At 46.7% G+C, this 13,825-nt stretch overlaps 1 protein-coding gene across 1 annotated transcript; it reads left to right on the plus strand.

Moving 5' to 3' along the window:
• The first annotated feature begins 686 nt into the window (after positions 1 to 686).
• Positions 687 to 8,428, plus strand: LOC112974831 (ficolin-2-like). The gene is given in 6 exon segments (XM_026084202.1): positions 687 to 776; positions 5,709 to 5,870; positions 6,386 to 6,424; positions 6,427 to 6,517; positions 7,141 to 7,275; positions 8,181 to 8,428. Coding segments are annotated over 6 exon segments (765 nt in total).
• Positions 8,429 to 13,825: the final 5,397 nt, after the last annotated feature.

Consider the following 13,825-nt stretch of genomic DNA (forward strand, 5'->3'; position numbering starts at 1 on the left):
AGTTTGAGTGGTATCCAATAAATTATTTGCCCTGACGCAACGACTTCTTCTAGATGATTTAATAAACCTGGTCCCTTTCATCTTTCAAAGATACTGTTGAAAAAATCCAGCTATGATAGACTACTGGCCAGATTTGCTGAAGGAGTATAGGGTTATCAACTGCAGAGGCTATCCAAAGAAGACACAGGAAACATATAGCTTGTTCCTATTGACATAAATAGAAAATATGATGTTAACAGAAATACATCTTAACACTGAAGTCAATGGAGCTGCACCAATAAAAGTGAAAATAGAATTTGTTTTTGCAAGTGTCTGTCTGGCAGAGAAAAGCTGTTGGTTTCTGTTCTGTGCAGCAGCTAGAACAGTGAGTTCCACACCCAAATTGGGGCTGCTAGGACTGATTTAAGCATCAGTAATTTTTGTAGAAACAAAACAGTAGAAGAAGAAGAAGACAGAGCAGAACTGGACCTTTGCCCAGCTCCTCCGATAGGAGAGTTCTTCAGCGCCATTTGTTAATCCACACAACTCCAAACACCCATCCTCAACTCAGGAGGGATACTGCTTCTGTCTGCACTATTCCCAAAGCCCAGACAGTTCAGTTTCCTCTCCAAGGCATTTCAGAGTCCTAAAAATCTCCATGATGGTTGTCTTCATTTCCTCAGGTGTAAGAATAGTGGGGCTTGGTGATGCTGACCGGCTTGCTGTCCTCCAAGGATGTCCAGGGATCCCAGGTGCCTCTGGCCCAAAAGGAGAACCAGGTCTCCCAGGAACAAAAGGTGAGATCCCAAAAGCCAGCAATGAATGCTTCCATGTTAGATTGTTTTGTTGCTTTAAGTAGGTGGAAGCTGAGGCTGAAGCACTGGTTAGCCTAGCACTGGTTTCTGTGAAGCGCTGGAGAGTCAAATAGAAGGGGAAAATACCCTAGCTAGAAAGGTACTGATACACAAGGAATGTCTTTCTTTCCTGAGTCCTGTTCAAAAGTAAGAAGAGTGTCATAACCCACTTTTCTCTTTTATATTAAAAATGTCCATTTCTTCTTTGAGCCTTTATTCAACAGTCTACTGCTGTTGTGAAACAACCCGAAGGCTAGAAGGAGTCTGAGGTGTGGAGCTGACACACTAGCTGGGAGCAGCCTGCTGCAGTGGCCTTGCTTGCCAAGAAACACCACCATGGTCTGATCAGTCACAGGCAGGGAATAAGTCCGGGATGCTCCTTCATGTCTACATGGGGCAAAGAATGTGCATCATTTGGGAACTGTAATGGCACCCCTACTCCAGAAAGCAAGGGGGAGGGTGGTCCTTTAGGGTTTTCACAGCCAACTTATGGGGGAGCCAAATCACTTAAGTGAGCAGCTTCCACATGGCAAAAGCCAAGATGTACGAGGCTCACAGGAATTCATTCACGAACTACAAATTAGCACCTTTCACTGGAAGTACCTGCATAGTGTAGCTTTAGTAGAAGGTAGAGAGTGGGATCTGTTGTGAAATCTATTTTAATTAACAAAACCAGCTTCCTTGTGTCTGCAGAAGTCAAAGACCAGCTTCCAAGGCTTTTGTATCATCTTCCCTCTAGTTAATTTGCAATGTGCCTACATAAACAGAGCCCTTCTTTGCAGGAGAAATGGGAGCCCAGGGAAATCCTGGGAAAGCAGGATCACCTGGTACAAAAGGTAATGCATAACATTTTCAGCTATAATCCATAAACTCTCGCAGGCTGAGAGCACACATAGGGAAACTGGGTCTACAGATATGACTGTCTGGGAGCTGATCATAATCCAAGAAGCAGCCCTGAAGCAGCATAGGAAAAGCAAGATTTGGGAGTACAGCTCTTGCATGGGATGGATACAAGGAACAGAGTCTCCTTCAGTGGTAACATATCTCAGAGGAATACATTTCTCTTTTTCCCATAGTTCTCCATGGACCCTTCTCAGCCCCCAGCCACCCAAAATCAGATCTTTCTCAGTTCCCTGCTGCCTCCCTAACTTGCCCCAGCACAACACACCTGCTGAAATGCCACTCCTCTCTAAGGAGTCTTGAGCCAGCTCTGCCAAGAGGCCTGATGCAGAGACATGGGTTCTGGGTGCTTCTAGCAGCCTCCAGGCCTGGACTCTTGGTGCGGTTCCATCATGTCCCACTTGACCAGAAGGATGGTGATCAAACCACCTAGGAACAGATAGCACAGGTTGAAGCAAGAAGGGAATGGAGATTTCTTTGCAGTGAAATAACCCACAAAAGAGGAAGAGTGTGTCTGCCAAGAAATCAGCTTTCACTCCATCCAGACAGTGCTTAAGCTCTTCGGCAGGATCTGTATGTTCCAGATATTGGAACAGTCTCTCTTCTAAAAAAACCCAGCATTTGCATCTTTTCCCTACTTTTTTACATTTTTCTTGAAAAGAAAAGCCTTCAGGGGCCATTTTCATCTGAATTTTGGGCTGTGTTTGACCTCAGCTTCTTCACAGACCCAAGTTGAAAGCAAGGGTTCATAGGACAAGACTGTTGTACTCTGCCTCCAAAGTGTTCAAAGCTATGGCCCAAGGTCTCAGGAAGCAAATATTTTCATTTCAGACTGATTTCAGCTCCCAGTACAAGCTGTCACTCAGGGGTTGAGCACTGGTGGACGGACTAGCAGCAAAATCAGTTGCTCTTCGTGCTGAATATGTATCTACTTCCCAGCCAAAAGCACTTAAGACTTCAGCAGAAATCCCAGCAGGAAATGGGTGAACATGCTGAAATGGCAGCTGTTGCCCAAAATCCCACAGATGCCTGATTAAAAACTGAAAACCTACACAAAAAGTCATTGAGGCAGGGCAGTGACTCCTCCATACATCTCAACAGAGGGAAAAGCAATTTTCTCTCCCTTATGTACTTGCTCCTCCTACTGTTCCTGAAAGATGCTGCTGACTAATAGAGCACTCAGGGCTATGCAGGCAGTAGTAGCATATAGCAGCCATGCCTTCAGCTGAGGAAACCTGGCAGAGCACCACAGCTTTCCATCACTTATGACAGCCTCACCTGTACATTTTGGAAATGTGGAGGGGCTGGACCAGCCATTTGGGGAATCCAATTAATTCACTCCCATTGAGTAACTTGTGAAAAGCAGTCTCCTCTCTCACAGGAGTGGCTGGAGATCCTGGCTTCCCAGGACCTAAAGGTAAATAGGGCTGAACTGAATTTGGGTTTGGGGCTTGTTTAGTTAAACTACCACAGCATGACTGGGGATGGGTTTCTCTAAGAACACAAAGGAACTGCATGCTGTTTGGGAACAACACACAAATGGGAGCAACTATAAATAAATGAAAATACACACCAGGTACTGCATGGGGCTGTTTGAAGATAGTTGTCCCCCATGTGTAGGGCCTGGGGTGCTGAAACACCTTGTGGAAGCATTCAATGAGGTTCAGCCCCAGCCGAGGAGGTGTGAGAAGCCCTTCTCCACCAAAACAGCTGTATGGTGACAGAGGCCCTGGAGCCAGGACTGCTTGATGCTGCTGCCTAGCACTGCTGCCTATCGAAACCACAGGACTTCACACATATCAGCCTGAGCAGCCAGCTAGATCCAGGCAGACCTTTTAACTTCCTATGCTATGTCAAAAGGCAGAAAGGCTCAGATGAAACTCCATCAGTGCTAGTACAAGAGGAACATGTCTTTCTACCAGCACTAGCAATAGAGTACAGGGGAAGCATTTTTTTCATGATACCATCATCCTGCATATTAGGGCCACCGGTTTTTATATCTGAGCACTGTCTACACTACAGCTTCTAACATTTGACCTTGGCTTATAATAATTATGGGCCAAATACCACTGATCTGGTCACCAGTTTGGCATGTTTCCTTCAACTGTCACAGCTGCTTCCAAACCACCTTGTAAAGCCCTCTGCCAGCAGTAACTGTTCCCCCTCTCAGGCTTTCTTCCCCTGCCTTCCTCTCTGGGTGCATTTCCCCTTCCTTCCCACACCCACTTGCCTCTGTCCCAAGTGTCTCAGCCCAACAGGACTCATCTGCACAGAATGTTTGCAGCTGTCTTCTTGGATTGGCCCAGCAGCAGACAGAGCAGCCAGCTCTAGCAGAAACACAGCTTGTGCCAGTTTTGCCATTTGGCCCTTCCTGCTGAAAATCATATCGTTCACCAGCACTACTGTCTTAGCAGGACTTGGCTTGAAAAACAAGCAATGTCAAGGGATGGAAGAGGGGAGGTCTTGGTGCAAAGGGCAGAGAGCAACTGATAGTGTTGTTTGTCCAACAGCAGCAAAAGGAAAGCCTGGATTTTCAGAAACTTTGGGTGAGTTTCACCCTGGGGCCTTCCTGCCACCATTGGCTTTGCACAGCAGATTGATGATGACAAGTAGGAAGGTAGACCCCGCTGTACCAGAAGTCAGGGCAGGGCAACAATAAAAACAAATTCAGACCAATACAGAATGACAGACTAAGGAAATACCATTCTATTAACTCCACAGCAACACAGCTTCACAGTGGCTATTCTGTTACTTCAGGCAGAACAGGTCCTTTGGGTGCTAGTCAAGTAATTTGCCTTCCTGGACTCCCACGAGACTCCTATGTGATCTAGATGAGGTCTACCTTAGTCTTTACAGTCTCAGTATCCCTCTTTCCAAGAATCACTAGAAAGCCCTCTGTAGGCACCTGGCTACTTCAAAGCTGGCTAAACCACCTCATTTGCATTAACAGTTGAAAGAGAGAGATTAAGATACCACTAAACTGACCCACCACTGTGGCAGGCGCTCTTATGCCCATTTATGTCGGCTGGGCATGAAAAAGGATTTGACTAATAAGGAACAGGACAAGTCCAGTGACGAGCCTTTAGACACTCACTGTCCCGTGGGACAGCCCAGCTGTACAGCTGTGAGTCCATACTTTAGATATTGCCCACTCAGACAGGTGTCTGCAGCACAAGCCACCAGCAACAACCTGTCACAGAGAGACACTGGAGAGCAGAGGGAAGTCCTGCCTGCAGGAGGTGAGCAGTACATCTCACCAGGGAACAGTACTTCTTGCCATTCATGGCTCTCTGTCTCAGCACTGGGTTTGGGGTAGGACAGGGAGTCTTTTCATGTGACGCACCGAGAATTCTCAATCTCACATTATCTCCCAAGCCCCCGCCTATAACAGCATACCACATACCGAGCTGTAAGTTGGGATGTTTGATAAGGACCTTTCCAGTCAATCCTTTGGCACCTAGGAATCTGAGCTGTTGTGATCAGGTATGATTTAGGGAGGAAAAATAAATTTATACATACATACATACATACATATACATATATACATACATACATGCATACATACACACACACACACACACACACACATATATATATATATATATTTTTTTTTCAAGAGTGCCATCTGTCCAGTCCTCAGGAGAAGATGATCTGAGCAATATCTTCTGTATTAAAGATAGGTATTTTTTCTGTGTCACCACTCTTTTGCTGTTAGCTACCCACATGCCCTCAGGGCCTCCCACTTCCTGCACCCAGACAAACTCCTGGATCATGAATTTGTCATCCTGCTCTGAGCAGCTCTGGCCAAGAAACTGCAGCATGCTTTGGTTCTGAGTAGGTGCTCAGAGTTCTGAAGTGTGAAAAGCCAGCTGAGAGGCTGAAGAGCTCAAAGCAGCTGACTCAGGTCCCGAGGCTGGTACGCTCTCTGGACATAGTGAGCATGTTAAATATAACATACATGTTACATATATATAGGACTTCACTTCAGGTCTTTCCCTGAATTGCACAGGAGCCAGGAACTGCCAAGAGCTGCTGGATAAAGGGAAGATCCTGAGTGGCCGGTACACCATCTACCCCCAAGGCTGCAATGCCACCATGGTCTTTTGTGATACGGACATGGCTGGTGGAAGATGGATTGTGAGTAGAATGAGGCAAAGGGGACTTATATATCCCTATGGCGATTTTCACTAAAGTCCCAAAGAATGGCACCAAAACAGTAACACAAGGGGAGGAAAGCATCCAAGACAGGAAAAAACACATACTGACAGTCATATGGACCAAGGCTGAGTTATAGAAGGGACAGTTGAAGTCCATGTCATGAAGGTCCATGTCATGAGGACCATGTCATTCAGGCGAATCCACCTGAATGCAAGGTATTCTCCTGGGACATTTCTCAGGTAGCAGGACAAGCACCTCAGGCCCACTCCCATTCCTGCTTAAGTCATCAAATCCCTCCTCATTTTCAAGCTCAAATGGAGCAGATCTGGGAGAGAGCGTCCTTTTGAGTTCAGTCCTCCCAGCTACACTCAGGAACAGCCTAACAGGAGAATTTGCTGGAGAGCTGTACCACCCACCTTTAGCTGCCAGGTGGTGCTGGGTCTCTTTTACTAAGAAATGACTTGGCAGTGCCAAGACTCTCTTGTTCCCTGCAGGTTTTTCAGAGATGCTTGGATGGGTCAGTGAATTTTTTTTACCAGATTGAAATTCATACAAACAAGAATTTGGCAACCAGCTGACAGAGTTCTGGCTGGGGAATGACAACATTCACTTCCTCACCTCCCTGAGTAAGGTGATCCTCTTCCTGTATAGCTGAGGTCATTATACTCAGAATGCAATTACTGCAGGGTACTGGGCTATTAAAAGACTGAACTTCTTGCATCCCTCTTGGGCCCCAACAGTTCATTCTAAATAGCATCTAGGTTCTTGCAGCCCATTGCACACAGGGAATTTTTCTCTAAAAAAAACAAAGAAAAAATAGAAGTCAGAGAAGTGAATGAGCCAGTTGCATGACTACAGCAGGCTAAAACATCTACCTACTAGGACTGCTTATGATGACAGTCATGGAGTTCACTCACAAACTTGGATTCACAATTGTGTCTAGTACTCTTGGGCATGTTGTTCTTAATGCCTAGGATTATAGCAAAAATAAAATCAGGAAAAGGGCTTCACATGGCTAGGAAAAAAGCCATCAAGGATGTAAAAGGTTCTGCAGGAATTTGAAATAAATCATAATTTCTCAAGAACTGGTAGGTTCTCCCAAGTTGGCTCATGGCTCCTTAAAATACTAACCCCTGAATTCCAGTTCCATACCTTATGGTCCAAAATCCTTGCTAAGGGATGACCCTGAGCAGAGTTGTCTGCAAGATGTTGTCAGATTGGCATAACCTCTGTTCATGTTCTTTTCTAGAAACCTGTGAACTTCAAATTGACCTGGGAGACTTTGAAAACAACTACTATTTTGCCAAGTATGCTTCATTTAGAGTTTTAGGAGAGTCTGAGAAATACAAACTGGTTCTAGGAGACTACCTTGGTGGAACTGCCAGTAAGTTAGCAGTTCACTGGTAAAGGCTGTTTTCTAGGGAGGAATTCAGAAGCATTCAGCATTTATGGTCCTCTCTGCCTGGATGCAAAGCTGTATCATGCAGACTTTTTGCACAGTGTAGATTTTTGGGTCAATTTTTAGAAACTGAACATTGCACCCAAGGTGCAGAGTGACCTCTGGGTGCAAGGTGGGAAGCGACACCCATTACCACAAAACTATGAATCACAGTAATACCTGTAAGCCCAGTCACATGCTATATCAGCAAAGGCAGAATCTGATCATATGCAGCACCATGTCCAGCACAGAACACCCACAGCTCTGCAGCAGCTAGGCTAAGTTCTCATTTTGGTTACATTTGAAGGACTAAATATTTGCCAGTGAGCTTTGGTATTTCCAGGGATAGGCTGTTGTACACTTGCAGCACCAGCACTACAGCCTCCTAACTCCCAACATTTTGTTTTTCTTTAAAAAACAAATAAAGCCTCTCCAGAATTTAACAACACCTCATGCAGCAGTAAGAGTGCAATCAACACCCAAGATGGCAGTGCCATGGGTTTATGTGGCTTTGTAGACTGCAACTCTGCCTGATAGTCCAGATCTCAGTATGTCTGCAGAGAACATGCACAGCGCAAGAGAAGTGACACCTGTGTAACAGAGAGCAGAATCTGATCCATTTGACCCACAGACATAGATAAGTTCTGTGTATGTGTGTTAGCAGAACTCAGGATGCTTCTTTTCCCCAAGACCAAGGAGGAAACCTGGCCTACCCAGACAACAGAAGGTTTTATAAAATTTGCCTTGCATTCAGCAAGGCCCAGATGCCACCCTTCAGTGGTGCACAGATGCATTAGGTTCCCTTTTGTACTCTCTCTATTGCAGTAAATTTGAACTTGTGCTCTCTGCAGGAGACTCCTTCTCATACCACAACGACATGTCATTTTCAACAACAGACCAGGACAATAACATGAGCTCCTTTAACTGTGCCACAGCCTACAAGGGTGCATGGTGGTACAATGACTGCCATTGCTCCAACCTGAATGGGATGTATTGGCTGGGTGTTCGTGGGAGCTATGCTGATGGCATAAACTGGAAGACAGGCAAAGATTACCATTACTCCCATAAGCAGACGGAAATGAAATTCAGGCCAGTTTAACAGGGCACCAATACCTGCCACCTGGCAGCCAACAGAAGACACAAGATGAGAGATAAAATTGTTTTAGGGCAAAACTGGATAAAGTAGAGATAGGTTGTGCCTTCAGCCCAGAGCAGACCATAGATTTCAGAGACCAGAAGATATTGGTACTGCTCTGAGCTCCTGTAAGCTCCATACCCTCACCATGGAATATCTCCAGCAAGCCCACAGATGCCGACTGAGCTTGGGCATATTTTCCTGAAAAGTGCATTACCTTGATTTGAAGACCAGGTGATGGTGAGGCTGCTGCATCTCAGTAAAGCTCTCAAATGGTATTATCCTTGCTGGCAAATACTGGCATTTTTATCTCTAATCCATATATGTGAAGACGCCAGTGTTCTTGTAGCCTTTTTCTGTTGGACCAAAGAGCCACCTGAAAGACTCTGAATTCTCTCCCCCTCCTTGCAGGCCACAATGGAGCCACAACAAAGACCACCCTGGAACGAACTGAACTTCCAGCACAGGGCTGTCAGCACTGCTCCTGCCCTTCACCCCTTACCACTGCTTCACATGACTTGTGCTCCAGGACTTCAAGTCCTGGAAGCATAGAAATATTGCCCAGTCCTTCCCACCAGCAACACAGCAGCAGCAGCCAGGCCCAGCTTCAATCACTCATCCTGGGCATGTTTTCTAGATCTCATTCTTTAGCCTGTGTGGACCGAGAACTGGATATAAGACAGTCTGTCTGGTGACATGTATGGTACTGAGACCATTACAGTAGTCCTGAGTCAAGCCTCACATAAGTGGACAGCATGTGAATCACCAACAGATGCCAGTATCTTTCATTTCACCTTCCTTAAAGTAGTATTTGAGGATGGGCTTTCCACTGATGGATGGAGGAAGTTCACTGAAAACTTGTTTGATGTGTTATTTGATTATTAGCAGAACTGGTTAAAAGAGAATTTCTTGCTCCTGGATTCCTCCCCCACAGCTTATGTAGGGGAGGAGAGCCTACTGCTATCACATAGTTAGTGCATGGACATGTAGCAAGGCAGCCACAGTCCTACAACACTAAATACAAACCATGTACTTGGGAAAAGGGAAGACAGAACTCAGCACAAAACAGCAGGCCAATGATGTGCAGAGAAATAAAGCCCGGGTTTTGCACATCCTCATTCACTAGGTCCTGTCTGTGCTCACTTCTCATTTTTAGGTACGTGAGAAAGTGCATCTTTGAGCAGAGAAGCACACACTGCATTTCCCACATTCACTTCCTCATTTTCAGGGGCTCACCTTTGTTTTTCTCCTACTCCAATCAGATTCACATGTCCACAGCAGGACCCCACCCCCACAGCATCTGGCTCTGTCTGACCAAGAGCCACCAAGATCAGCTTCTCAGAAAAGCCCAAAGCACTTCCACAAACAAGTCTGCTGAACCACAGGATCCTCTGCTGAGACAGTAGTCAGAGCTAGTGCTGACACCCTTTGCATTAACCCAGCTGAAAGCGCCAAAAACCCTTTCTCTTCTCCCCTCTACCTTCCCCTCTTACTATATAGAAAGCTTTAGCATTTAAACTTAGTCCCTGAAGAACATCCATGTTAGAGGAATTAAGAGCACGCCAAGAATCGTCCACCCAAGCTCATCTGGTCAGTATTCCCAGACCTCAGCTTGGCTCCACGGAGGAAATATTCAGGTATTTTGGGGGCATGTGACAAGCCATTACCAGCCTTAAGTGAGGTTGTTTAGACATTACTGGAGAGTGAAATTCTCCTGCATCCAATAAGCTGTTACAGTGAGCCATGAGAGGGCACTGCATCCCCTTCAGCATGAGTCGCAGCTACTGCAAGGCAGGAGAAGGTTCCCTGTGCTGATACAGGTACAGAGGGAGAAGGTGCCCCAATCCTGATGGTCCATCACATACACCATGTCTGCAGCAGGCACAAAGAGAGAGGACTTGCACTGAYTCCAGTGAGATCAGATGAGCTCTTCACACCACGCAGTCACAAAACCCAAGGAATCTTGAACACGAGCAAGCATCTACTGTTGGTTTTATCCCTCTGTGCTCGTTGGGCTCAGATAGAATAGGTGAATCTAAGTCCCTCTACACTATGCTTGTGTTGCTGATGTTATCCTGTGCCACCCCAACTGAAGTGAAGGGTGTGATTTAAGAAGTCAAATGACCTGCCACAAACCAAGGCCATAGGGGGGGCAACGGGCTCAGAATATCACTCTCTCACAGTTAATACTGTTTTGTAAATGTCCTTTAACTAAAGGTTTATAATGTCGATTACACTGAAATGGAGCATGAAGATGGTCATTTAGATGTCTTCAGTGACTCTGCTTAAAAACACATAGCATTTCAGTGGTACCACTCAGTAGACCCAGGATGACGAAACACACACAGCAGCCCAGGACTAATGTGGGAAAGAACCACTAAACTTTATTCCCAAATGGCATTTTAAAAAACTAACAAAGATATATTGCAGGACATGGAAATGCATGGGCCCATGGGGCACAGCATGGCCTGGTCCATGCTGTCAGCATCTGCAAAGTGGAACAGTCAACAGAGGAGAGAGTGGGAGAGGAGGAAACTCCTGTTCAGATCCGGTGAAGCTGAGCCTGCTGTGTCACCCAGACTCTCCATCCACTATTGTGGTTGCTTCAGTTCAGAGCCAGGACTCCAAGATACGAAATTCAGCTACTGACCTGGACTTCGTGGCAGACTGGCGTGGGGAAACTTGGCCCTGCTTCCTGTAGAGAGCAGTCCCAGCACGGGGGCTCACAGCTAAAAGGAATCTCAGCTGGTTGCCTGTGCTCATCTCTTCCTCCAGCTCTGAACAGTGGAGTAGAAACCCTTTCTCCACTAGATGCACCAGCCAAATTCCAAAACCACCTCTGTTCTCTGCGAGCTCCCAACATCAGCTCTGCTAGTCCACATGATGCTTGAAGACAGTCTCGGTCCCTGTCCCTCAGTCCCAAGTGCCCTTGCAGTGGTACCAAAGGTCCTTCTTGCAAGGATCTGGGGTCTTCCTGTCATGTGAGATCTGGAATGTGTTCTCATCATGGGAGCAGATGGGACACAGGGGAAGCCCAAAGAAACACAGCTCTGAGTCCAGCCTTTGTGGCTTCTCCCATGGACACCTGGAGCAACAGGTGTCACGCAGACCTAGTCCCACCAGCCACACCTATACTGGGAGACTGAACAAGGCCTGTTGTCTGGTCCTGGGGCTACATGGTCCAGCCTAGCTGTGTCCAGACCTCTCTCTCCCTTCAGGACAGCCTGCACATCCCACTGGGGAAAGCCCACTAGGAATGGTTCCTGGCTCATGCTAGCTTCCAAATCATGACCAAGAAACCTGGGCTCAGTGCTGGTGGTCAGGGTCAACTCCATACCAGGGAGGCACCAATGTGTTAATCTTATGAACAATGGCAAGACAGCACCGAGGCCCATGTCCTCTTTAGTCACAAGTACTGATATAACTACTAATTCCAGTGAAAGCATCATTTTTGTCCTTGACTGGCATCAGTCTCTGTCTGACCAGCTAAGCAGGACTGGCTATCCCATCACAGCTCAGGGCATGTTGACAAATTCCCCTGTGCACTGTGCAAAGAATAATATCCCCACAGACCTGTTTAATTTGGGAACAGGCTTCTTACACCTGGGCAGACAAATAAAACTGAAAGAACCTCCTTCATACTAAAGCCTCACTGGACTATCCACAACACCACATGTCATTTCTACTGTGTCTCAGCCCCGCAGTTGTTACTCCACAGGACCAGAACTAGAGGCACTGCTGGAGGAAGGATCAACCTGATCTGCAGTAGGGCACACATCTCAAACACCAGCACCAAGTCTTCGTGGTTCTGGAGAGGGGACAGCTGGCAGTGAAGAAGCCCTGAAGAAGAGCCTCCCAGGACAAGATACCTTCACCCCACAACAGGCCATATGAGGGAGCTGTATATTGTCTGCCTTCCTTTATCCTGTTCTTGTGCAGAGGAAGCAGAGGAAGAGTAGACTCCAGCCAAGGAGACTACACAGCCTGGAGAAAGCTAGAGAAAGGCTATGTGAAGGCAATTCACTTAGCCAGAGACTGATACAAGGTGGACAGCAATCCTCTGTCTTCAACGGCCTTTGGGAAAGGTCTCCTATTCTTAATGCTTCAGGTGTTAGGACATATCATTAGGTTCCTCATTCTTGAGCCTATACCACTATGGAAGAAAAATTTCCTCTCATTCGGCGCAAAGGACCCTGGGGAGTCTTGGGAGGTTGCAGTTAGCTCTGTAGTTCAACTTCTGGTAGCCAAATATGCACCCTGTGATTTCTTTCCAATACTCTACTGTGACACAGGTCATGGCTGGTTCTGACTGAAGATACACATGTATATCAATGCTGTTTTCACTGCTGTTGTACTCCACTTCACTCCACTGGTCTGAAGCCCCCAAACTGGCACAAGTCAAAAAGTGGCCACTCTCCTTTCTCCAGGCTGAAAATTTTCCTTATTTTTACTCTCCTGCTCCTTGAGGCTTTGCTCCTCCCAGCTAGCAGTACAGGAATCCAGCTGGAATGAAGATATTTTCTGGGTAGTTTTACTCTTGAGCAGTAGGTTTCTTGTGCACAAACATCAGCACACCACAAAAGCTTGATGACAGCTCTGGGGAATGAGGAGCAACAGATGGTCTCTAGACATGTGGCTGAGCTGGTGACCCTGGCGCCACCCAGTGCATTTCATGCCAGCTCCCAGTTCCTTCTGGTCCCTGGTGAAAATGCACCACGTGCTTCTACAATGTCTCTGTCCCAGCACACCACCGACAGTCCCTTATATAGGCACCATGGCACAGAGACACTGGGCTCCACAGGACACCACATCTGGCTTGAAGAGCATGAGAGGAGGCCTCCATGTAGGTCTGCCACCATACAGGAGCAAGACCCTCAGCTGAAGGCTCCACTGGGCTAAACACTGTACAAGCACTTTTTAGAAGGAGGAAAGATCCTTGCTCCAAGAGCTTACAGTCTATAAGAACAGAGCCACAGCTCCACCGCTGTACAGACATTACACCTACTTACACCCATTAAAAAATTGGTCCTAGTAGAACATCAGTTTTTCAGAACCATGGCCCAGCAGGCAGCTGATCTGGGGGCGGGGGCTTGATGGCTCACTTCTTTCTCTTAATTTGCAATGCAAGAGCATTTCTAGCCACAATTTTTCCCACCTCTGGTTTGGATCTGCAGCCCTGGCACCCTTCTCCAGCCTGCAGAAGAAAACATGGTAACAAAAAAAAAGTCCTTTTCTGACTGTGTGAACCCTAGGACCCACAAGGGTGTCATACATCACCAGGGAGGCTACGGAGTGCTGAGCCAGGCAGAGAACTTGGTGAGATGTTTGGTGTCATCCTGCCTATTTGCAGGCACAGACAGC

This window comes from Apteryx rowi, unplaced genomic scaffold (genome assembly GCF_003343035.1).
Source record: "Apteryx rowi isolate R43461 unplaced genomic scaffold, aptRow1 scaffold_1185, whole genome shotgun sequence".
NCBI lineage: Eukaryota > Metazoa > Chordata > Aves > Apterygiformes > Apterygidae > Apteryx > Apteryx rowi.